Source organism: Cryptotermes secundus, unplaced genomic scaffold (genome assembly GCF_002891405.2).
Source record: "Cryptotermes secundus unplaced genomic scaffold, Csec_1.0 scaffold996, whole genome shotgun sequence".
NCBI lineage: Eukaryota > Metazoa > Arthropoda > Insecta > Blattodea > Kalotermitidae > Cryptotermes > Cryptotermes secundus.
Window position 1 is genome coordinate 87,792 of NW_019732864.1, and position 25,599 is coordinate 113,390.

Here is a 25,599-nt window from a genome sequence, read left to right on the forward strand (position 1 = left end):
CTTGGACTATCCTGGGATTGAACTTGGGCCACCGCGGCGTGGATTTGTCGACTAACATCCTGGGCCACGTCACAGTCATTTCATTGCGGCTTACATTCAGGAAAAGGCGGTTAGACGTCGGCTTTCTACCGCAGCAGCCCGGGTTCCCGCCCGGGTCAGGTCATATGGGGTGGCACTGGGGTAGGAATTCTCTGAGTACTTCGGTTTCCCCTACCAGTTCTTATTCCACCGACTGCTCTACACTCATCATCCGGGGCTGGTACAACAGGCGAATTAGTGGCCGACGTACCAAGTGGACTCAGTCTCACCCTACCCCCAAAACTAAAGAAAACCACATTCGGAAGCCTTCCTAACCCCTTCCCGTAATTTGGTTCATTCCAATCATGTGCCTCTACACTTCCTACCTTCTCATTTAGAATAACGTTCTGTATAATCCACGAGTTCTGTTTCCCGAAACCCTGGCCGGTACTAGTCAACATGCCACCTACAGACTGACACCTGTTGTCTGGCCCACAGGTTGTTTGGCAACACAGGCTACTGTGCGGCGTGCAGCAAGGTTATCCCAGCCTTCGAGATGGTGATGAGGGCCAGGAACAACGTGTACCACTTGGAGTGCTTCGCCTGTCAACAGTGCAACCACAGGTAAGTGCTGCCGCGTGTCAGCAGAAACCATTCTTCTTTTTTTCGCGAAAAAATGAACGTAGGCTTATGCGATCTCCACGCTGTCTGTGTGTGTCTACTAACGTTTGAATGCCTGAAACAGTCTTTATAAATCTTCATATGTATACGTATATCATGGCACATAAGTGAATCTCAAATGATACCTCGAAAACCTGCCCCAATGTAACTTTGTCCACCACAAATCCCACATGGGATCGACGCAGGGCAACAGCGATGGAAAGCCCGTGAATAGCCGACTGGGCTACGGCACGGCCTAAACTGCTTAGTAATCTTCTGTCAAGAATGGAGAGAGAGAGAGAGAGAGAGAGGGTGGAAAGAAATAGCTCAGATCTACAGCGGTCTGAAAGTAGTGGGTCTGGAACGGGGTCCACTCAGCCTAGTAAGGATAACTGAGGGGCTATTTCAAGGAAATAGCGGCTCCGGTCTAGAAAATCGAAATTAACGGCCATGAGGATCCGTTGCGCTGACCACGCGACACACACTATCCGCAAACGTTGGAACTAATTTCGCCTACAAGCGGCGGTCGCTCGGTATGGTTCACTTGCGGACTACATGCTACGGATTTTTTTCTACAGTGGTGTGATGACAGTGTGCAGTGTGCAGTGACTGAGGTCGTCAGCCCCTTCTTGCGGACCCAGCACAGTAGGTGTCCTCACCCTTACATCTGAGGATGGAAATAGATCCAGTCTTTTCTTTGAGGAAGAAATGTTTAAATACTGTGACATGATGCTTCGAAGTCGGAATATCGAAGCCACAGCGAAACGTCCATTGCTAGACAACGGCTCGGTAATCGTGTTTCCGTTACAGCAAAGAGCAGGGTACACAGCGTTGCCTAAGTTGCAAGTGCAAACATGTTCCCATGGCAACAAGCACATAAACAATTACTACGGATATGAGAAAACAAAACTCTTCAAGGAGGTGCGTTCTATCCTAGCCGCGCTAGGATAGCCCGTGTGGAGGTGGGGTCGAATACCTCCACCGTGACTCTGCAAGTCGTAGAAGGCGACGAAAAGGAAGTCTCAGATCTGAGACAGTAAAATATGGTCGCGAGTCCCAAGGGATTCGGACCCGAGAAAGGCTGTGCTGATAAGGGCCAGCAGCAAATACAAAAGGCAGACCCGTCCTCTCGTCAGAGAGGGCGCCCCACGAAAATAACACCGTAAATGCCAAAGAGTAATAAATATCTGGTCATGAGCCCTAGAAGGGGCTCGACACTAAGATTTACTGACTGACTGACCGTCAGTCGCAATGTGACTTGGACTTGGATATATTCCTTCAATCGAAGAGAACTGAGAAGGCAGCTCAGTAGTTGAAGTGTTAACAGACGTTGAAGACTTCAGTTTATGTGTTCTAGTTACAGCAATCTTTGAAGTGTTACGGTAGTCTTGAGAGTGTTATAATTATTTACACTTAACGACGTTTTGAGTATCCAATAAATTGATTCGCCTATCCAAACCCCTTCTACACGTGACAATACATGTGACTAATACTTTCTTCAGATAACCGCCAGGCTTCCAAATTTGAAGGGCTCAGCATACTTAGTCTGCCCAACACAGTGGCCGAGCGGTCTAAGGCAGAACTGTCTTGTGCTCCCTCGAATGCTGGGATCGTAGGTTCGAATCCCACTCAAGGCAGGTGTTTCATAATTTGCGTGTCGTCAGTAAATATCGACGTAAGACCATGACGTTGCCAGGTTCTGTTTTCAGCACTCGATGGGAAGGAAAACCGCCGGACCGGAAATCTCGCGGAACACAAGAACTTACTTCCGTGAGTCTGGCTACTCGGTGTTTCATACATTAGGGCCTCCTAAGCCTGTTCTTGCCTAGAAGCAGGTGCCCGCCTACCTCCTATTTTTCCACCGGTTCTGAGGTGGTGGGGGAATTGCCAGTGGAACAGGTGTTTCTCCAATTGTATTCGGTTTTCCCTTGCTTAATCATCATTCTACCATTGCTCCATAAACATCCTGACGAGGCAACACATTTTCATATCCTCGATCTTTAAGTGGGGAGCCTCGTATCTGACCCTGTACTTGACTGGTTACAGAATGAGAAAGTCAGTAAACTAGTAAGGTACCGAAGAAATCAGTCTTTTGGGATTTGGCACCGTATATATGTGGTGTTAACCGACGCTTCGGAGGAACGTATCGCCTCCATCTTCAGGTTAGAAGGAAAAATATAAGAATTCCGTAGGCGAAGAGACCGTGAGAAACCGTACAAGCAGACTGGTGTTGGACATATACACAGCTGTATGAGAGCAGTGAAGGAAGGGGGGAAGAGCAAGTATACAAGTGAAATCAGTGGAGTGGGGGGGGGGGGGGGAGCTGGGACAGAGGCAGAGTTTTGTGTTATCCCAGAAGACTGCTTTCTTCATAGTCACCGCCGTGAAAACCTCAAATCTTACATAGGAAGGTACCATTTTCCGAAACTCATATCACGTGATCGAGTGACTATAGACGGGGTTTGTATTGATAACCGGATTTATTGAACTCTTACACACACACACACACACACACACACGTGATTACACTTTACATCTCGCTGTCTCACACACAGTCTTAGTCACGGTCTTCAATGCCGTTGCTAGGTAGCTGCTTCCAATGACGGATGTTCCCCTTCCTCTGGGTTATTGAATTGTCCCCGGCCTCAGTTACCGCAACTCTAACTGGCTCTGCTTCCAGACTCTCTCTCTCTCTCGACTGACTTCTAATGTCAGAGTCAGAGTTACTTTACCACTGGCGGTTTACTGTCAATCAGCTCGTCTTGGTGCCAAACCCCTTGAGACTCATGACCATCGATTCTCTTTTCAGCTGAACTCTTGCAGTTATAGTCCTTACGTAACACCCTCTTTGATGAGAGGATGGGTCTGTCGTTTACAAGTGCTGCTGGGCCTCACCAGCGCAGTCAATCTACGGTCCGAGTCCCGCGGGACTCAGGACCGTATTTTACTGTCTCAGATTCGAGGCTCCCCCATTCTGGAAGGCCACGTCCCCGTATTTATACCCACCCCCCAGGAACTGGATGGCCCAGTTATACCCCCAGGCACTGGGTTCCTTTCTCATCGTCTTCTTCGACTCAGGGTTACGGTGGAGTTATATATATATATATCTTCGGCACGGACCGCTTATAAAACGCCGTCTTATACTGTTGCGTCTGTGTCTGTTGGGATCACTACGCGATACTTACTGGGCCACTGCCTAGCAACGGTCATTGTTTACAGAGCGGTTCCCATGCAACGTCCGTCTGTACTCGCTTCATAACGTTCGCAAAAAGGAATGTAAATATCTGGGACTTGAAGTTCTCAGAGCGGCGACTGTGAGGAATGAGTCTCCAAGAGTTTATTGCTGTGCACTTTGTTAAACGTTCGCCGAAGTTTTGAAGCAATTTCTTGTCACCTGATTCTACTCGCTCCTTGCTTAGCTTACTCTTGGACCCTGAAGATGGAGGCAGCAGGTTCCTCCATAACACCGGTGGACTTTATCGGGTTTCATGGGGCCATATCACAGAAGTTCATGGCCTTCACTGTGTAATTGTTCGTCACAGACAATTAAGAGATACAAACCCCCGGCATCTTTGTGAGGCTCGATCCTAGTACCTTCAAGCGAACGGGACGCCATTGCGTGGTAATGCTCGCCTATTCCTCCTCTTGTTAGAAGAAAGGGGTGAGGGCCGCTTCCGACATTAATTCCGGGTTTATTACCCACAGTACCCGGCAGCGTATCTACAGAACGTGGCTTACTCGGCGCAGTGGCACTCAGGAAACTCATGGGAGTTCTCGAGACCAAGTGTCTGTCGAATGCCACGCTGTGATTATATTTCTCGTGATTCTACCTCGCTCATCCAGGCGAAAAGATGATTAAAACGCATGTAAGAAGAATACAGATACAGGATAATTGTTCAGCCTGTGAACTAACGATCTGAACGCTGTGATTACCTCAACGAGTGATAATGAATCAAAATATTGTCACGAGTTGGGTGTTTGTAACGCGACAAATAACTTTACGCGGTATTTAATGTAGCGAATTTAATCCACATTGGCTCTTACACTTATACAAATCACAGTTTCACAATTACTGCCATCTGCAGTATCACAATTACTTCTGCTTTCATTCACTCCGGCAAGTTGCAAGTTCCTCATTTGCTTAGTGGGCACGCGGAGAACAGCAGTATCCATAATACAGCAACAGTCAATTTTGTTCTTGAAAACGTTAGTAAGTAACTAAGTGTCAAGGGTCTGTCGCCTGGAATAAAGCGCTTTAAAATGTAAATAATTTAACATTGATTCTTAATTCCAAAAAGAGTTGAGCTGAATAAATCGATTATGGCATAAATTTGCGAACTTTCTTTATATGTTTTCCAGCATATTAGAATCTGCTAAAGTAAGTTTATTCCAGACGTCAGACACGTGCTCAAGCTTCGAAAGACGTAAATAAAACTTGCAGACTATCCACAGAAGAAAAGTTATATGTGATGAAACGAATTAGTTCTAACAGCTTGAAATAGAGGCGCTTATGTCGCGAATATTTGAGAATACTACGTAAATCGAATAGTGAATTATATATGATATACTAGTAGTTACTGCGTTGATCAAGACGAAGAAAGCAGGTGGCCATGGAACTGAATTTACTTTCATATTTTTGTAGTAGTAAATATTGGGAAATGGCGCGTCATTAATGCGGTCATAGTCAGGTACATTAAAATCACCTATCGTTATCACCCGTTTTGTTCCAGAAAGTTTAAGTACTGTCAATAATTGTGCCATTGCTATCAGGAGCGAAGTAATGATCAATTAGTAGACTGAAATTGTCGCTTACAAGTATTTCAATTCACACATGTTCTTTGGTCGTTTCAAGGTCATGTCTTCGCATGATACCGTGCAACAAATTTGATACAGAAATAAGCACCCCACCTCCACGAGTTTGGTGGAAAATGAAAGTATCTGTAGGCGCGAAATACAGAATACGAAGTCACGGAAAGGTTATGAGGAAAGATTGTGTCATTTAGCTAGTGCCTCTGGAGTCTAGTGGTCAGAGTTCCTGGCTACAGATCCATAGGTCCGAGTTTTATTTCCGGCGCTACCAGATTTTCTGAAAAGTACTGGGTCTGGAACGGGGTCCACTCAACCTCATGAGGATAACTGAGGAACTATTTCAAGGAAATAGCGGCTCCGGTGTAGAAAACTGAAATTAACGGCCATGGGGGTTCGTTGCGCTGACCACTCGACACCCTCTACCCGCTAAGTTGACACTAACTTCGCCGACAAGCGGCAGTCGCTCTGTCGGTATAGTTGGCTTACGGACTAAAACCACGCAGTTTGTTTTTGTTTGTTTCAGTAAGGCAGAAAATTATGTGATTACAAAGGTAAACATTGTCTGTAAACGCACTACATTTGGTTCCAAGTCCCCTGATATTTTGTAAAAATGTCGAAATCGCTGGGGTTCAAAACCACTGCTGGGAGGGACGGGGGCTACCTCCACGCTCCCGATTAGAACTGTTGGGGTGAACTGTGTCTCCAGTGACGGGTGTTCTTGAGGAGTACACCTGGACAGAGGTGAGCTTACCTTGACAACAATAAGGGACAAAGTACATGAGGGCCTATGTAACTCGCCAAATATTCATCGGAGAGGAAATATTTGAGCAGAAACCGTAAGACATAATTATAATAATGCGCTTTTCCCGTAAGTCTTACTCATTTCGAGATGATTAAACAATTAATAAGCACATCCCAATTGCTATGCTACGAGCACATTTCGTAAATTGTTATTTGCATTTAGTTGGTGCTTATTGATATTTGAAAATTAATTAAATCGGATTTGCCAAATTACATCTGCCACGCCTCTTCCGGCACAAAGAGCACGACTCACTACGGAATTAATTTTAGTAATTTATAAAATCGGCTTATTGAGGCGTGATGTGTGTCAGTCCGTGTTTTTCGCTTCAGTGGTTCGAATGAACGGCATGTTGTAATGTTTATTTCTTTGTTTAAAATGCGTCAGCGCCGTGTGTTTTCGGCATTGTCCGTTCTCAAAGCAAAATAGAAACATCTGCAACCACACAACCTGGCTCAGGTGATAACGGATACAGGAGACTATCACCTTGAATGTGCCGGTTACAGTAGCCGAGCGGTTTAAGACATGAACTGTCTTCGCTCGCTCGGACGCTGGGATCGTTAGCTCGAATCCAGCTCAATGGACGAATGTTTTGTGTGTGCATGATTTTATTCTGTGTTTGTGTTGTCCTGTGTGTAGGTAGCGGCCTTGCGACGGTCTGATCACTCGGCCAAGGAGTCCTACCGTCTACGAACAATGATTACGGTACTGAATAAGAAGCCAGAGCCCTGAATGGGCTGGAAGAACCATTGAAGAGAAATCAGTTTGAATCTTAATCAGGACAGAGTATGTCGTGACTGAGGTTCTTTGTGGTATTCTTCAGTCCGTCCACGGAAGTATCGGATAACATCTTGAAACAAGCCACAACTGCTTCAATCCAGGTTCACTTCCGGTGTCATTCAGCACAAATATTGCCTGACGTACTACGCCTCCTGTTGACTAAATAAGAATATAAGAAAACTCTGCTTTTGTAGAAGGTCATTTCTGACTTATCGTGGATTCACGGACCTCAAGCAAGTCTTTTGTTATGAAACTGGGGCCCAGGAAATCCATGGAGCTAAATCTTTCTTGAGAAGCTAATGGTCACCCATTCATTCAAAAACTCCCTGCGTCTTATGATACCAGAAGATTCTTAGCCGCATTTAAGTAAAGCTTACCATTCTGCCCTATATGCCAATCTACTTTTTTTAAGATCAGTTTTGAACATCATACTCCCATCTATGTCTGTTTCTTCCAAATGACATCCTCCTTCAGATTATATATGTAATAGTAAAAAGTTTGTATTCATTTCCATTTACGTAGCGGTCAGAGTTCCTGGCTAAAGATATAGAGGTCCGGGTTCAATTCTCGGCGCTACCAGATTTTTTGAGAAGTAGTGGGTCTGGAACGGGATCCACTCAGCCTCGTGAGGATAATTGAGGAGCTACTTGAATGGAAAAGTAGCGGCTCCGTTCTAGACAACCGAAATTAAAGGCCGTGGGGTTTGGTTGCGCTGACCACGTGACACCCTCTATCAGCTGAAGCTGGCACTAACTTCGCCGACAAACGGCGGTTGCTCGGTCGGTATAATTCGCTTACGGACTAAAACCACGGAGTTTAATTTGTTTGTTTTTTATTTCCATATACGTTTTCCATACCTGCTACATCCTCCTCGATCTGTTTAAGCTATTATTATTTAATATTTTAACAACATTCAAATTATTAATCTCATTACACAGTTTCTCCAGTCTCTTGTTGCTTCTTTTCCGAGGCTACGAGTCTGTGATGTGGGAAGGAGAGGTTAAAACGAGGCAAGTGCACCTCAAAATAAATTATGTCTCTAACGACAGCATTTCTCATTCAGTGAGTTAAGTACATTACTGCGCACACATCCGAAGTTATTTCTTCTACTGAGAAGAGGCGTAAAGTGTCTTAACCCTCTTCTCAATAACATTACAGAAATATTCTCTCGAGCAACCCGATTTCTAATATCATCTATGAAGAGTCCTTTCTATGGGATGTGACGCCATGTATTCTGGTGGAATTTTACCAACGTTTCGGAAGAATGTTTTATGTCCTTCTTCAGGAACGAAAGGTCAAGAAAACACGCACAGTAGAAGAGGGGATAGTAGCTCGCAGTCAGTTTATGAGTTTTTGGAAGATAAAAATCCTCAGGAAAACAACTGAGGGAATGAAAATAAGAAAAATATATGGAGTTCACCATCTTCTGTGTTACAATATTGTGTACTCTGATAGCTTCAGACGAAAGTCAGCAAAAAATGTACCACACTACACGGAGTCACATCCAAGACGACAATAATTTTCATAATTACCACCGCAAGAAGACGAAACTACGCAAAGGAAAAATATATTCCGTGAGTTTTTATAAGAACAGGTCTCGGACAGGCAGAGACCACAGACGACGAAAGACCGAGGTTCACTGGGAAGGGATGACTGTGGGACGTGCCCCGTAGCGGTACAGGATCCGAAACTCGGCACCCGGTCAGCACACCCTTGTTTATGTCTTCACAATCAGCAGACAACATGTCTGGCGGCAACCGGCCGTCGTGATTTCCCACAAGACCACTAAATGTTTTAAAAGTCCCACGGAACTCAGGGCCCTTCAAATAGCGTCAGTTACTGATGTAGCGTTCTGAAACAAGACACATTCGCTCTATACTTCGAATTCGTAATGACTTCATTTGAATCGGGTAGCCCATCATCGCTATATCACAAGCCTCCTGCTGTACAATGTCAGAGCCGAATTTACTGTATTCAACTCTAATAAGTCATGTCCCATCACTATAATAATGCTCGTAATAGCTTAATTATTGTCACGCCTGTAATTATTATCTATTATTATTATTATTATTATTAAAAAGTAAAGCTATCCCTGACACAGGCCATGGAGGCCCATAGGGTTATGAGACGTCGAGGCTGCCACATTTTCTAGACAATCGGCTCACAGATGGCGGTAAGGTTGTCAGCCTTATGCGCCGGCAGCCTTTTACCCCAGGAAGATTCCTGATACTCGTTTCTGTTATAGGCTGAATCGACCCCAGGGCCACAGTGCGGCTGGAAGAATTAGGTGAATTGAAAAATCCATTGACCATATGTGGCATCAAACCCGCGACCTTCGGCTTGTAGCATAGTGCCTCAACCAACTACGCTACCGACTGCACCGATCTTTATTATTATTATTAATTAAGTGATGTGAATTGCCCTGCTTTTGTCTTTGTTTCTGCCTGTTTCTATTCATACTTTTTAAGTGGTCGTGGCGTAGTTCTGTCAGCGCGTAAACGAATAAGTTATTCAACTTAAAGAATTGAATTACTACTACTACTACTACTACTACTACTACTACTACTACTACTACTACTACTACTACTACTACTACTACTACTACTACTACTACTACTACTACTACTACTATTACTACTCCTAATGGCCGTGTCATCACTCAAGCCCTTAGACCCCGGCTTCTCATCATAAAGTCTCGAGTTCAATACAGAGTGGATTCAAGTTTGTGGAACTGAAACAGCTTTATGACAGTGTTGCTCTGAATTTCCCCCTGCATAACTTCACTCCATCATTGCTCTGTACTTATCTATCAGCGTCCCTGTGATAGCCCCTAATCAGGCAGCAGCTTATCACATCCTCGGTCTTTGAATTGAGGCTTTATCCCTCTGACTCGGCTCTTGGCTGGTCACAAGGAAATAAAGTTTGTTTATTATTATTTGGTTACAAATTGTGTCCTTCACTCTAAGAATCTGTTAGTCCTCTTGGTATCTCAGAGACTCGTCTGTGCACAGTGTCGTCTCCTAGCAGAAACTGTCCTTCCTCTAGATGACAAATATAAGAAGCTTAAGTTTGGAGGCGGTCAAGCATACGACCGTTTCAGTGTCTAGACTGCCGTTGTAGCGGAAGCTACTAGAAACAGGGCATAATCTGCTGCACTGAGCCTAGACTGACAGAGGCCTTGTATATATTGTATATATACATTTATCAACACGTATAACATGCAAAATGTAAATATATTATATATTGTGAAAACTGAAGTATTACTGCAGGCAATGACTGACAAAAGACCGACCCGTCCTCTCGTCAGACAGGGCGCGCCACAGTGAGAAGACAGTAACTAATATCTGGTCATGAGTCCAAAAATGGGTCTCGACAGCAAGACAGACCTATTGACTGACTGTCAGTCTCAGTGGGGCTCTGATTCTCACTTGACTTAGCTAGATGCGCTTCAGCTGCCAGTATTGTTGCTACGAACGCTGAGAAATTCAGAACAAAACCGGTTCTCTCCATCACGTTTTATAATTGCCACGGTTCGTCACTGTAAATTGGAATATTATTACTTTTTATTATTAATATGTATTACCTGAGCCGGAATAGCGCAGTCAGTATAGCGATTGGCTACAAGCCGGACGGCTGAGGGGTCGAACTTCGAATCCCGATGCAGGCAAGATTTTCTTCCTTTCCACGTCGTCCAGATCGCTTGTGTATTTCACCCAGACTCCTATTAGAGGGGTACCTGGAGCCCTTTCCCCGGGGTAAATCTGGCCACTAACTTCCAAGTAATGCCTACATCAAGAATACGTGGATGTGTACATCCAATCCCCCGTGAGTCCTGATGGCGTAGTGCTTAATCAGTTGAGCAGAGGGACAATTTTACCTTATGCTTATGACATAATTGGCCAATCGGCAGCTAATTTAGCATGTAAATATGCAAAGAATTGAGGTGAATGTGTGAATTCTGCTTTAGAAACGCAGTATATCTTGTGTATGTATGTAGCAAGAGAGACGGTGTAAAAGAAATTTTGACAGATATTCCGTTCAGGATTTTAAATAATGTTTTGAAAAATTACTGAAGCGCTGGGAACATGAACTGGAGGAAGATTATTTTCAAAAATCTAGGTTGATAATATTTGTAGCTCTGAAAGTAAGTTAATAATAAATTAGTCACGAAATTTATTTGCCCGATCATATATTACTGTACAACAAATTCTTCCCATGTTAAACAGGAATACGAAAACGCGCCAGAACTGTACCATTACTGGTATATTTCGTAATTTGTCCTACCCCTGCTCAAGTGTTATGAACCGTGTCCACTGGCCGAACAGCAAAATAGCTGTCTGCCTGCCTCGCTTTCACTTCGGGTCCGAATTGGTTACGCATAATTGAGAGGTCTCCCGCTCGTAAACTCGGGCGCCACAGGCGTTCATGCATTTCTTACACGACTCCTAACATGGCGCATTTCTTGGCTGTCCAAGGATTATTGTCAACAATAAGGCACGTGTGGAGTTTCCGAAGCGGATACAGCTCGTGTCGAAGAGTTTAATGCAATGTTAAGAGTCTAGGTTAGTATCTGTGACGTGCTTGATTGGAATATCTGTGGGGACATCTGCCATATTGATTGAGACTTTACGTAATTCATCTCAGCTTCTCAAGGGGAATATCGAGACATTACCTCGATTAGGTCACGGCCGGTTCCTTCCATAGCCCTTACAATTCATTCACGAACTCTCCAGCTATTCGATGCTGCATACTTACTTACTCATGGAGCTGAGCCCTTCTGGAGGAGCCGCCAATTCTGCAGCTATTTAAGAATTTCCCAGCATTTTATGGAACCCGAAGGTTCATTACTGTGTTCACAAGAGCCCTCCACTGGTCCCTGTCCTGAGCCAGATCAATTCGATGCTGCATAGCCTGAAATATTGAGAGCGTCATAAAGGAGATGCGGTCACTATTCTGACTGCAGCCGTATAACTGTCTGCTGGAAAGATATGGCTGCTTGCAGATACACAGAATATGCCACGATATTTCATGAATTAGCATCAGACGATACCAGATATAAGCAGATACCAAAGGGTTCTGACGACGGTGTATATCACACAGCATCACTGGGTTTTTGGACTTGTTTTTCGTCGGNCAGCGGATAGAGGGTGTCATGCGGTCAGCGCAACGAATCCCCACGGTCGTTAATTTCTAGACCGGAGCCTCTATTATCTTAAAATAGCTCTTCAATTATCATCACGAGCCTAAGTGGACCCCGTTCCAGACCCAGTACTTCTCAGAAAATCAGTTAGCGCCGGGAATGAAACCAGTGACCTTTCGATCTGTAACCAGGAACTGTGACCACTAGACCACAGAGGCGGTCTCNTCTCTAGAATATCGGACGATGGAAAAAGTCCAAAATCACAGAAATTCTGGTAGCAAATACAGCGCATGTGAAGGCCTGTTAATTTTTGAGGTTGTCCCAGCAGTAGTTATGAACAGGACTATCTTTTGGGGCGTAATGCCGTGTAGTCCGTTGAAAGTCAACCGACGTTTCAGAGGAACAGAGCTAGAAGTCAAGAAAATATTTCTTATTTCAAATTCCTCTTGTTCTAAAGTCTGAAGACTCACTGCTGTCCCGTTTGGAGCAGGTTCCGCGGAGTCATGTGAATTCTCTTTACATTCCTTACGATGCCGTTCAAGTATGCTAACTAATGCAGCCCTCTGGTAGCAGAGCCCGGAGTTTCAGCACCGCTAATACAACAACAGCCTACAATCGGTTATGATCGTGAGCAAGTTCCTTCCTTTCCTCCACCTTCAGAAGCTGCCTCCTTATGATCCACCTTCCTAATTACCTAACTCTCTGGCAGCAGAAACTAAAGGACTAAAGCCCCTACTCAGCACGATCATTGGCCAGTTTCATCCACCTTCCTCTCTTACAACCTCTTTGCTTAAGATCCATCTCATTATCTTACTCTCTGGTAAAGTCAATTCCCTCCAGTGGACACGATCACATTGCAGATTCATCTTCCTCTCCTCTCCTCTCTTCCCACACTTCTATGCGAATAAAGTGCGTCCGCATTTATGCGAATTAGAAATACTGCGATACTAAGATATTGTGACATGTAGACACATTTCTAGGTAACGCCCGAAATACACAGACGCAACTATAGAACCATGGCCGCAAGAGTAGTTTTCTTTATGGTTCGCATATATCCATTTCTAGGTAACGGTCCAATAAACATAAATTATTGATAACAGAAGACGCCTTTTCCGTGTAGGCCGTGCCGAGGAATTAAAAGAGGGCACAGAACGGAGTATAAGGGAGAATCCTATGTGGAGGAGGGATCTAATACCTCCTCCGTAGCCCTTCGAGTCGTAGGAGACGACAAAAAGGGAAGTCTCGAATCTGATACAGTAAAATATGGTCGCGAGTCCCACGGGACTGGGACCCAAAAATTACTGATCTGGCGGGGGCCAGGAGCAATTGTAAAAGACAGACCCGTCTTCTCGTCAGAGAGAGCATGCCACATCAACAAGCCTGTAACTGACTGTAATCAAAATCTGGTCGTAAACCCCAGATGAGTGCTTTATTCCAAGACAGACTGACCGACAACGGTGAAGGGGCGTGGAGCGTGTCCCAGTGATTTGTGAAGTGGGTAAATTAGCGATAGCGCTATAATTGAGCGTGATTAAGAGAGAGGCGTTATTAATCCATCCATTCAATCCAAAACCCTTTATTATTACTACTCATGAGCCATAAACTCGTGACAAGTCTAACTTTATACACAAAATTTGAAATAATGCCAGTCCCCTTATATTTATTTATACATATGAGGAAACTTGCTTGAACTGTGCAAGGTATTCAGAAATGCATCCCTTTAATAAAGTGCGACCGCACCGCGACTATACGTTCACTTTTTCCTCTGTTCCCCAGACTGTTATTTTGCAAAATGTTACTCCACCAAACTGTTATGTGGTTCTTTGTCCGTCTATTGGAACCACGAGTACTTTACACATGCAGTGCCTTTAGATAAACATTTAAAGAATATTCAAAATAAGTGTAATAAAGTGCCTTAGAATTTATACACTCCTAATGCAATGTTAATCAGCTCTGTTTCTTTTCTTACCATGGAGTTCAGAAGTTAAAAACTGTAATTCTTCTGCTTCCTTGTCTATACAAGTCCTTTCAACCTTTTTCTCCATTAGTATTCCTACCCATTCTCGTCTCTTTTCAGCCTTCTTTCTCCATTCCCTTACTCCAATATTTCTTAAATCATTCAGAACAACATACAGCCATCTTAGTTTAGGTCTCCCAGTGCTTCTTTTCCTTATCAGGCCTGCCATTGAGGATCTTTTTGTGGTACCCTGTTGCTCTCCATTCTCAGAACATGTCCTAGGCGTTCTGTTCTTTTAGATTTGATCTTGACCACAATGTCTGGTCTATTATATAGACTTTCCAGTTAGCAATTAGACCTTATTCGCCATGTGTCATTCATGCTTACAGAATCATAAAACTTTCCTTTATGGATACTTGTTTTGATTTTCCTGGATATATATTTTACTCTAAGGACGCTTCGAAAAACATAGAAACATCTGTTGCACTGCAGTTAATATAATAAAATCTAAAGAGCTTTAGGTATCCTTCAGGACGTCTTGAGTTAAGGTTCTAGTCCGGGACACGTTAATATTTTTGGATCAGCTAGTATATCGTGACGTCAGTCGAAAGCACAAGACAAACTGCGGAAACTGTGGCTATTTCTCGTCACATGGAGCGCTCCAAGCGGACAATAGCGGTAATTAATGAACGGTCATTGTTGTCTTTACTATAATGGCTACCGCGACCCGAATACGTGTTTAAACACGACTCGAGGGGATTCATGTCCCTGTGGGGCCCGTCCTAATCTCCCACTATATGAATATCATCTGGATTCGTGTTGTTATGGAAACGACAGTGCAGCGAAGGGCAGTGGTTGGAATATAGACCTAGCATGTTCAATGTACCACATAGCTAATTGTCTGTATATTATTGAAACGCAGGGCACAAATATGTCCCGGACTGCGACATAAATTATAAATACTTTTCAACTGCGCATTGCCACGTAAAAGCTCGTTTTTGGTTTGCTTTTTGGGGTTGTCTTGCGACTGTCTCGCTATCTGGGCTGCCCACGTAACTGCGGATGGTGGGCCGCGCCATAGGTCAAGCGGTTAGTCGCTGGCTTCCCGCCGCGGCGGCCCGGGTTCGGTCCCGGGTCTGGTCAAGTGGGATTTGTGGTGGACAAAGTGGCGCTGCGGCAGATTTTCTCCGAGTACTTCGGTTTCCCCTGCCGATCTTCACTCCACCAAGTGCTCCACAATCACCCTCACCTATCATCTTGGGCTGGTACAAAAGGCCAGAAGTGGTCGCAGTACAAGGGACTTAGGCCCCCCATACACACACAGTTTGGCCTTCCGATCGACCTTACAGGCAAAACTGTACAGTTTACCCCCTCCCTTTCCTCCCCATACACGCGCAGATAAAGCGGCAGGCTTCATGCCACAATCACGGTCTTCCAGCCCATAATGTTGAGTCCCACACGTCACGTGCTACGGTCCTGCAGGCAGAACTGACGGACTGACGGGTTTCCCACAGGCCAACAGTCCAAACGATTGGTCGGCCGGCCGCACCACACACGTCAGTTTTGCCTTTCAGTCTTCAACTGTGCAGGCCGAACTGGAGGCCAAACTGTGTGTGTATGATGTGGTGACTGATGAACTAGAGACGATTAGAAAGGGAGAGGCAGTGGCCTAATCGAGTAATTATTCCGGAATTTGCCTGGAGGGTCTGAGGAAAGTCAGGGAAAACCTCAATCAGGGTAGGGGCTGTCAAGGCAAAAACTCGAACCAACCGCTTCCCGACCACAAATACAGACAGTTACTGCTACGCACACAAATTTAGGAACGGAGAGGGGGAGGATGTTAATTTTTCTGAGCTGAATGGACGCTGTTGTTTGCGGTTTGGTCACCAATGGATTGCATTCAACTATGATCGGTTACACATGGTGCTGTAATTCCACCTGCTTCACTGACATTTTGTGTGTAAACCAAACGGTTATGGCGCTTGGCCCTTCAAAACACAATATTAATCACATTCCACCTTCAATAACCATTATACACACGATTTTATTCTATACGACGAATGGAAATTCACAGGACACCACAAAAACGGCCAGCGGGTCAACTCTGTTTAGAGAAATACGTGGTAGGTCTCCTGGTATATGGCGCCGTGTAGATATTGTGTAAACCGACGTTTCGGAGGAACGTATCGCCTCCATCTTCTGTTGGCTCAGTCTGCAGCAACCTGCTCACGCTGGTTCCTCGCTCGTGGACTTTCCTACCCTTGAGATGGAGGAGATACGTTCCTCCGAAACGTCGGTTTACACAATACCTACACGGTGTCACATCCCAGAAGACAGCATTCTTCATAGTCACCACCGTGAAAGCCTCAAATCTTACACAGAAGTAGTAGTTGTTTATTGTAAAATTCTTACAACGACAAATTAACCATTGTAGGGACAAAATGCACTGTCTTTCTGTCAAAGTCTGTGGTGTATAATAAACATTCTAGTTTAAGCGGTTAAAGTTTCTATTTCTTTCTCGCACAGTTCCATATGACTCTCAATATAAACACCGATTATTTCACTAATCAGCAGTGCCCGGCTGGTCTTCGTAATGAAGACGCAATGTGTTTTCTACCAGAATGAACTGAACTTATAAATATTATTTAGATGACTTAGGCTTCGAACACCCGTGTGGAGGCGGGGTCGAATACCTCCACCGTGACCCTGCGAGTCGTAGGAGGCGACGAAAAGGAAAGTCTCAAATTTGAGGCAGTAAAATATGGTCGTGATTCTAAAGGGACTCGGACCCGAGAAAGACTGCGCTGTCAAGGGCCAGCGGCAGATACAAAAGACAAACTCCTCCATTCGTCAGAGAGGGCGCCCCACAGAAACAAGACCGTAACTGTCAAACAGTAATAAATATCTGGTCATGAGCCCCAGGAGGGTGCTCGACACCAAGACTTACTGACTGACTGACCGTCAGTCGCAATGTGACTTTGACTTAGGCTTCGAAGGTGTAAGTAAAAACTTTGCCTGAAAGTGTAATGTCTGTGGGGATTCTGAAGCTTGGGACGCAGCCATATTGTTTGTCTGTCTCCAGCAATTACCCATTGTTCAGGCAACAATAACGCGGAGGAGGAGCGCTGTTTACAATTCCTCGAAAATGCTTTACAGCTCCAGCTTTTCACAAAAACAGATTAATTCTTTTTCACAATTCAAACAAAAGCTAGTGAGCCATTCATGTTTTTATCTGCACTTTTTATTGTTATGATTGCTCGTTTTTAAGGCTGCGTGGACCCATTCTGTCTCTCTCTCTCTCTCGCCCCGTGATGCGTGAATACCAGGACAAAAGGTCTTGATGCGAGCTTCCATATAAACGGAACGGGCCGTAATAATTGTTGTTATTGCAGCGGACGAGAAACTTGTTATCGCTGTTGTATGAAAAAGCGCTGCACTCATATCACTAGGGTGAGCAAAAATTGTTCGTAACATATCTTTTATTTCCCTGTCCGATATTGCATATCTGCCCATGAGCAGTCCTGTTTGGTACCTGGGCCGTATGGGTTTAACAGAACTCAAAATACGAATGTACGAGTGATATTATTTGTCTAAAACATCTTTGAATGCAGGGACACTTACGGAAGAAATGCACTGTGTATTCAGCGAGATCACGATATTTCGAGACACAGCGGATCTGTCTGTTCCTTCTGTACTCCGCGTGTTTAACGTTGACGTACCCATCAATGCTCTGTGCTAATTCTGCAAAATAAAAAACTGTCGGCAGAATTCAAAGCCTGTTAGATTTGTAAGATTTGAGGCTTTCACGGCGGTGACTATGAAGAAAGCAGTCTTCTGGGATTTGGCACCGTGTATATGTGGTGTTNGTTAGATTTGACGTTCCCGCAGCTACATCGTCTTCTCGAATGTGACTACATGTTGTGTGGAAGATTTTCGAGGGTGTTTTGGAGAAATCTACAATCTCTTTCCTCAGATTCGAACATTATTCCAAGCAAAAAATCAACGAAAACAAACAAGCTAGCAGAGATTATCAGTTTCTTGATTTTCATAGTTGCTGCTTGTAACCAGCAGTGGCCAGTCGGGATCCACAAGCCAAGCGACATCTTTACCAAGATCGCTGCTGCAGTTTTCCACCCAGATGCGCTCTACATGGGTCGTAAATCGTACCCTTCACCTAACCACCTGAATAACTTTAAGTCCTGTACGTTCAGATGTTTTCACGGTAATGGTCTTTTCTGTTGCGGCATCATGTGGTCTCGTAGGTGGGTACAGACGTTTCGTAGGCGTATACGGCCTCTATCTTCAGAGTTCTGTCCTCGGTTATGATTACGCGTTGTAATGTGATAGATGGTTACGAATGTTACGCGTTAACACTTCCCTCAATCAAGGTTTAACTCTGAAGATCCACCCAATGTATTCCTCCGAAACGTCTGTATTCACCCCAAGTGATTCTAGGTTTCCAAGGTGGTTTATTTTTTATGTTGCTTCGGCTCTCGTCTCTTTGCCTCGTGCGAATGGGGGCAGTTTTGCCGACGTTTCGGAGGCAGGACATACTTCAAAATCGTGGGAGACACCCAAGAAAAGAGTCGCCATTAATACCGGAAAAATAATTGTCTTGCTCATTGTGTAGTTTTCTTTCTACCGGAAGTTCCTTTGATCACCCATTCCTTCTGAGTATAAAACTGCTAACATGGAAGAGAATGGCTGGAAGACTCACTCTGCAACATTCTCCACTTGCCATACATTCATATTCATCAGTGAATCAGACGGTAATTGTGACAGACCGGACGATAAGTTTGGAGACGTTGCAACAAGCGTGTCATGTCTGCCAAACGGACATTCAGTCAATGGGAGCAAGATAAAGTGAAACAGTAGTGGAGGACGCTGCTGATAAGGAGTTAGAGAACTTGCGCGCTATCTGCCGGCAGTATAACAAAGTCTCATAATACTGTTTGCGTAAACTTTGTTGTACACGGAACAAAGGAGAATTAAACTAAACTTTGTTGTGTTCTCTGATAACGACCGTTGTGAGGAAATACTTAATGTGGCTGTGTTCAGAGTCCTCTAGCGCAGAAATTGAAGAGTCATAAAATGTTTACACATTCTTCTTGCACGCAGAATAATTTCGAACACGGAAAGATGTGTCCCATTATATTAGAAACGATAGTGGATTAGAGAAGTAAACTTCAAAATGTTTCCACATCGCAGCGTTCTCAAATATATTTTGGCGTCTCCTCACAGAGAGACGCATAAGCAGATTAGTGACGTCATTACTGAAGACGTCATTCAACTATGAGCGTCCTGGACGTCCTTTCTTTTCAGAGGAAGTGATTTTGGCAGTGACCAACATCTGGTGGGAGAGGCTTTCGGAAAATAAACAGCACAACATTTTGATATGAAGATGTAGAAGCTAAAGGACAATGTCGAAGTACAACCTGAAACAGTCTCGCCTGTGATGACAGTGTCGACATCTACAGGACTTGCGAAATAGTGACTGTGTTATGATAAAATAGATCAAGGTATTAAAGATTTGGAGAGAGAAATTATAAACTGAGAGGAGTGTTCTAAACTCAAAATTGTGAAATGTGGCTAATATTTTCTAAAGGAAAATTTGTCCCCGTGCTTAAGTAGTTAATCACTATGCCATGAAGACATATGGGGGAATGGAGGTATATCTCCACTTTTCTTGACCTCGCACTATTTTGTGTAACTGTAAATATTATTTCTGTAGCTCATGAAATGTAATAATGAAGTCAAATTTAATGTCATTTAGGTAAACCTACTTTCTTATCGAATGTATATGAAATTTTATTCAATATATGTGGAATGTAGACACGCTGCTAGGCAACAACCGCAAAATAAGAAACTACACAGCAACCGTTGCTAAGTAGTGACTCTGAAAACCATGGCCGTTGTTAGAGTGTGGCTCAGTAGACTAACCATTTAACTTGACCTGCTTGTAACATTTGGCACGGATCACGTAGAAAACACTGCTCCTTTGTTGGTTTACCGGCCGCTGCCTAGTAACCGCCGTTGAATAGTTGCTTATTTCGCGGTCGTTGCCTAGCAATGGATCTAAATGTCACAATATATTCCGCATTCTTGAAATCCTGGAGAAATTCTAAGAGAGACAGCCTTGATTAAAAATGAATCAGACACATCAGCACCTAGTCAATAATAGTAATAATAATAATAATAATAATAATAATAATTATTATTATTATTATTATATTTCTACAGCCCTCTGTTAGGCCTTGGTCGCTGTTTTCAGTTCCTTGATCCTTGATCGGTAGGACTCCTTGGACGGGGGATCAGCCCGACGCAAGTCCTCTACCTACACACAACAACACAAACATAGTATAGACGCACATATATCAGACATCTATGCCTTGAGTTGGATTCGAACCAAACGATCCCAGTGTTCGAGCGGGCGAAGACGGTTAATGCCTTAGACCGTGCGGCCACTTTGATCGGCACCTATTCAATGATCCTGATGTTATTTTACTGGGCGAAAACAAATATTCTAAAAATGAATGTAGAAGTCCTAATAAGGAGGCTGACCTAGAAGTGAACGCAGAGGAAACCAAGCAGAAGTACACGCACATGTTCCTGTGTCGTCACAAAGGCGCAGAGCGGAATCACAGTACAGCTAATAGAATCACTGAAAACGTGGCAGTGTTCAGATATCGCGGAATGGTAGCGAGGAAGTAGTATTCAAGAAGAAATTTAAGAGCAGTATAAATTCAGGGAATATTCACTTTCATAAAGCAAAGAACCTTCCGTCCTTATGTCTGTTCTCCAAAACCTAAGCCTGAAGTTATTGTGTAACTATAAACAATGTTAGTATTTGAAGAAAGCAGTCTTCTGGGATTTGGCACCGTGTATATGTGGTTTTAACCGACGTTTCGGAGGAACGTATCGCCCCCATCTTCAGGGTAGAAGAAAAAGTATAAGAAATCTGCAAGCGACAACACCGTGAGAAACGGTANTTAATTCCGCTAAATTTGTGCTCACTTTTTCATGGCGGACGGTAAACAAATGGATATAAATTCTGATACCAATTGCAGCGGGATGCTAAGATAATTGTATCCGGTGGTTTCTGGGGTCACGAGGAGGCGTAGTTGGCTGAGACTATTCAACAAGCCGAAAGGTCGAGGGTTCGACTCCCGATGAGGTTATTAGATTTTCAATTGATCTAACCTTTCTAGCCGCACTATGGCACTGGGGTCCACCCAGCCTCTAACAGAAATGAGTGCCAGGAATCTTCCTGGGAGGTACAAGGCTGTCGGCGCGTAAGGCTGACAACCTCACTGCTATCTGAATCACCTGTCGGAGCCTCAGATTCTCAATTTTCGCGGATGTGACTGAGCAGAAGCTCGATATAACTGCTTGCACAATAGTTCCACTCAAGCCCTCAAAGAATATTATTGCTTCGTCAAACCAAGGAGAATAGGCGGATAAATCAGTATACACGTACAGTTATACACTACGTACTGATGGGAAGACACTAATCGGAGAACGTAACATAACCTGAAGGCTAACACTCTAATGGATCATACAGGCCAATGTGTATGTGGGTTGGGTTAACGGAGAGAACCCTCTGCCCTCCAGGGGCGCCTGTAGGGCAGTTCCGTACCGCCCGGGACACGTCGTGACGGTCTGAGCGACTACCACCTACTCAGGGAAGATTGTTCGTACATGGATTTAAAGGGGGAAAAATGAACTCCAATCTGTAATCATTGTTTCTATTATCCAGTTTTATTTGAACCAGTTATACTAGGGTGCGTCTTACGCTAGAGGTAACATCGCTTCTCTTTTGTTCTAGGTTCTGTGTGGGCGACCGCTTCTACCTGTGTGAGAACAAGATCCTCTGTGAGTACGACTACGAGGAGCGACTCGTTTTCGCCAACATGGCGTACAACCCTCCCAGCATCGCCCACATCAAGCGACAGACCAGCCATCTACCGGTAAGTCATGTAACCGCATTCAAACAACTTCCCGTACGCCTTTTTAACTTGTAACACCTTACGCCTTTCTTTGCAGCCGGGTTCTGTTACATCACCTCTTATGAACGGTACTGCAGTTGGTATCCGGACGTCGAACGCCGTTCTGCCGTCGGCAGGAGACCTGAACAACAACATGGCTAGTGCGGGCCACCTGATGGCCCATCAGCTACTCCCCGCGGGTCACATTAAGTCTTCCCCATCTCTACAACTCGGCACAGGGAGGTGAAACCAGCAGCGACATTGCCATCTCCACGGACCGATTGGCTGTAGATTTTAAGGAACTTTTAGGTGACGCCATTTGGTTTCCCGGCAGGCCACGCAGATGTGCTGTACCGCTAGAAGACGCAGTTCAGCCAGCACTGAGGATTATTATACAGGGTGTTTCGAATAAAATGCAGTGAATAAAACAGATATTTCGGCTGAAAATATTCAACGATAGCATGACTAGTTCGGTTTGGATTGAAAGCAGATATGATGACCCAAATAATGCGTCCTGGTGTTCACTTTTTCTCGAAATCGATGTCAGATTTCAGTGTTTATTGATGGTGTAAAATGCACTATAAATCACTGACGTATGTTGGTCACAGTAATGTACAAAACCTAGAGCACTTCAAATGTTTCTTTCGTTTAATTTCATGCTGTGCGAAATGAATAGGTTGTCTGTGAAACAAATAAGCATGTATTTGTAAGGAACCAGTCAGACCGACCATATTGGTTAGCAGCGCCGAGAACAGTTTTCTACTTAAACAGCCCTCACATCTGAATGAGATACTTTCTACCCGAACACGATACCAAGATAGATCTGAACTGAAATATCCCTCTACATTAAACTGCTGCTCAATGAAATTTCAATTTTACCTATGATTTCTCTATATCCAAAACTTAGATACTTCATGCATGTGACAGGGAATGCCTTCAGAAGGCTTCAGATGGCCGGTCAGTCCCGTTCCAGTGACAGGAAAAGCGGTCGTAAAAGAAGTGACGGACGCTGCACAACTGAACTCTTCAAGAATGTGATGCCATGGCAACGGACGCCACATGAACACGAATAAGAAATACAGAATTGCAATTGTTGTACAAAGACAGCGCAGTATTTAAATTTATAGTAAACCGTCGCTAATCCGGATAATTTGGGAGGATGGAGATAGATCGTCCGGATTAAGTGACAATCCGGATGAGTGACGCAAAATGTAGCCCTACAAGACAAGACAAAATAATTTAGAACATAAATGCAAAATTTAATGATATAAGTAGTGCAGATAAAAATATCACTGTAGAGCCTTTATTTAAAGTCTATAAAAAGACAACACATTTATTCATCAATACAAGCCTCAGAATTTGTACCTATTTTTGAACGTGATATTGCAGGTCTCAGAAACTGCCATTTTTTTTTCTGAACAGACAAGTGTCTCATCTCTTTTCCTAAATGTCGTTTGTCCTTTAAAGTATGTACTCATCTGTGAAAGGAATTTTTATTTTTCCCTGCCATGCCCGAAGATCGCGGGTTCAAGTCCCGATGAGGTCATTGGATTTTTTCAATTGATCTAATCCTCCCATCCTCACTATGGCCCTGGGGTCGACTCAGCCTCTAACAGAAATGAATACCAGGAATAAATTAAATAATTTTCCTGGGGAGTAAAGCGCTGCCGGAGCATAAGGCTGACAACCTTACCGCCATCTTTGAGCCAATTGTTTATAATGTGGGACCCTCAACGTCTCACAACCCTATGGGCTTTCACGGCCTGTTACAGGGATAGCTTTACTTTTTACTTTTACTCGATCAGGATTAACTGTAACCGGATTAGCGAGGGTTTAATACATTTTGAAACTTAACTAATATATTTAGTTGCTATATTTGTTTGTTATATTATAGATAGCATTTTATAGAATTATATGGAGTCGGATTAGAAGCTGGCTTATAATAACCTACTTCCTGAGGGCAACGAGTCAGTAATACTTTACTAATGTTCTCTGTGACAACGTGGTGTGATTTCCACGGTCCAGTGAACACTGGAACTGCGCGCGGACCGAGCACATTGGATCTCAGTCGATTTCACTCAAATGGCAGTAAAGCCGTGATGTGGTCATAGCCGGTGACTTGCAAAGCGGGCAATCAGAGCGCCCGGGTTTTAAACTTGTTCTCTACTGTCACGGGACAGAATCTGAATTCAGGAAACTGAAACTGGAAGCATCTTGCAGGAATTTGAGGTTCTCACAGCGGTACTTATAAAGAGCACTAACTTCTTGTATATACACGTAATACCGTGTAGTCCGTTAAAAGTCAAGAGACGTTTCGGATGAAAATATCGGCTTCATCTTCAGGGCTGAATAAGCAGAACAACATAGCAGCGCGAAAAAAGTGGCAAGATGAATTTCTCGGAAACCTCAGTTCACTTTCAACGGACTACCCGGCAGTAAATCCCAGAAGACAGTACCACGGAACCATCTTCTTTACTAGAGATGTGATGGATGAAAGTTTCGATTTCTTTAGCTCCAGAAAATTTGCCTCTCCTCTGGCTGTATTTACTGCCAATCACGTCGCCTCACTGGAAGAAAATTACCCCATACCAGAGAGGATCCCGTTACGTGATAAGCTATTGCCATTCTGTAGGTACCTAAATGTCATTTTTCCCCCACAGATGTCACTGAAATGCGGGAAACAGACCTGCGTGGTATTTGGAAGAGCGGTTACCTAAGATCTCTAGAAATTCAAATGGGGGGAGGGGGGGCCTGGCTACGAAATATTCGTACATATCTACAAAACTATACGGCGTCATGTTCCATAAATCCATAATCCCAACTAAGCTAAATCATATTTTAATGTCAATAGGATTTCCAAAATTGCATTCATCTTCCTTAAACTTTGGCTGTATTATTTACTGAGTACGGATATAAACCTGTTAGGCTGTAAATAAAATGGACATATATAATATTTTCTGAAGGGTGTAAATTCCAAAAATTAATTGGTTTGCAGATTTCGTCCATCGTCCGGTACTCTAAAAACTAAAAAAACAACGTTTCGGACACTGGATCTGTTTCCGTCCTCAGGTGAGGGGGGGAGACACTACTCTGTTTGGCCCCTTAGAAAGATCTCACTTCAATCACTGGAACTTTCGCTCTCCCCTCCCACTTTCCAATGAAATTGTATCCTATCCTTGAGAAGTGCCTAACTGTCACTTTGGACAATTTTGAAAAGGCGTCCATTACCGAAGAAAATCTTTACAGATAAGCCTTTGTGGATGAAACACTGAGATTTGCATCTCATGAGGAAAGTTAGACTAGGATGAGGGTTTAAGCTAACTGAAATTTAGGCGTTCTAGTTTCATAAGAAAGGTATATACCAGGTTCATGCCTGTTGCGCAAGTATATTCTAATGGCGATTGAAGATGATTTATAACCAGAATTACGGGGTTTTTGGACTTCGTCTATC

General features: G+C 43.9%; 1 protein-coding gene across 1 annotated transcript in view; it reads left to right on the forward strand.

Annotated features, from left to right (window-relative positions):
• Positions 1 to 23,679, forward strand: part of LOC111867813 (LIM domain only protein 3) — an 85,288-nt gene extending 61,609 nt beyond the window's left edge. Inside the window, exons 4-6 of the mRNA XM_023857990.2 lie at positions 517 to 642; positions 21,989 to 22,130; positions 22,207 to 23,679. Of these exons, the coding sequence (XP_023713758.1) occupies positions 517 to 642; positions 21,989 to 22,130; positions 22,207 to 22,395 (457 nt within the window). The 3' untranslated portion in view covers positions 22,396 to 23,679. The remainder of the gene's footprint in view (positions 1 to 516; positions 643 to 21,988; positions 22,131 to 22,206) is intronic.
• Positions 23,680 to 25,599: the final 1,920 nt, after the last annotated feature.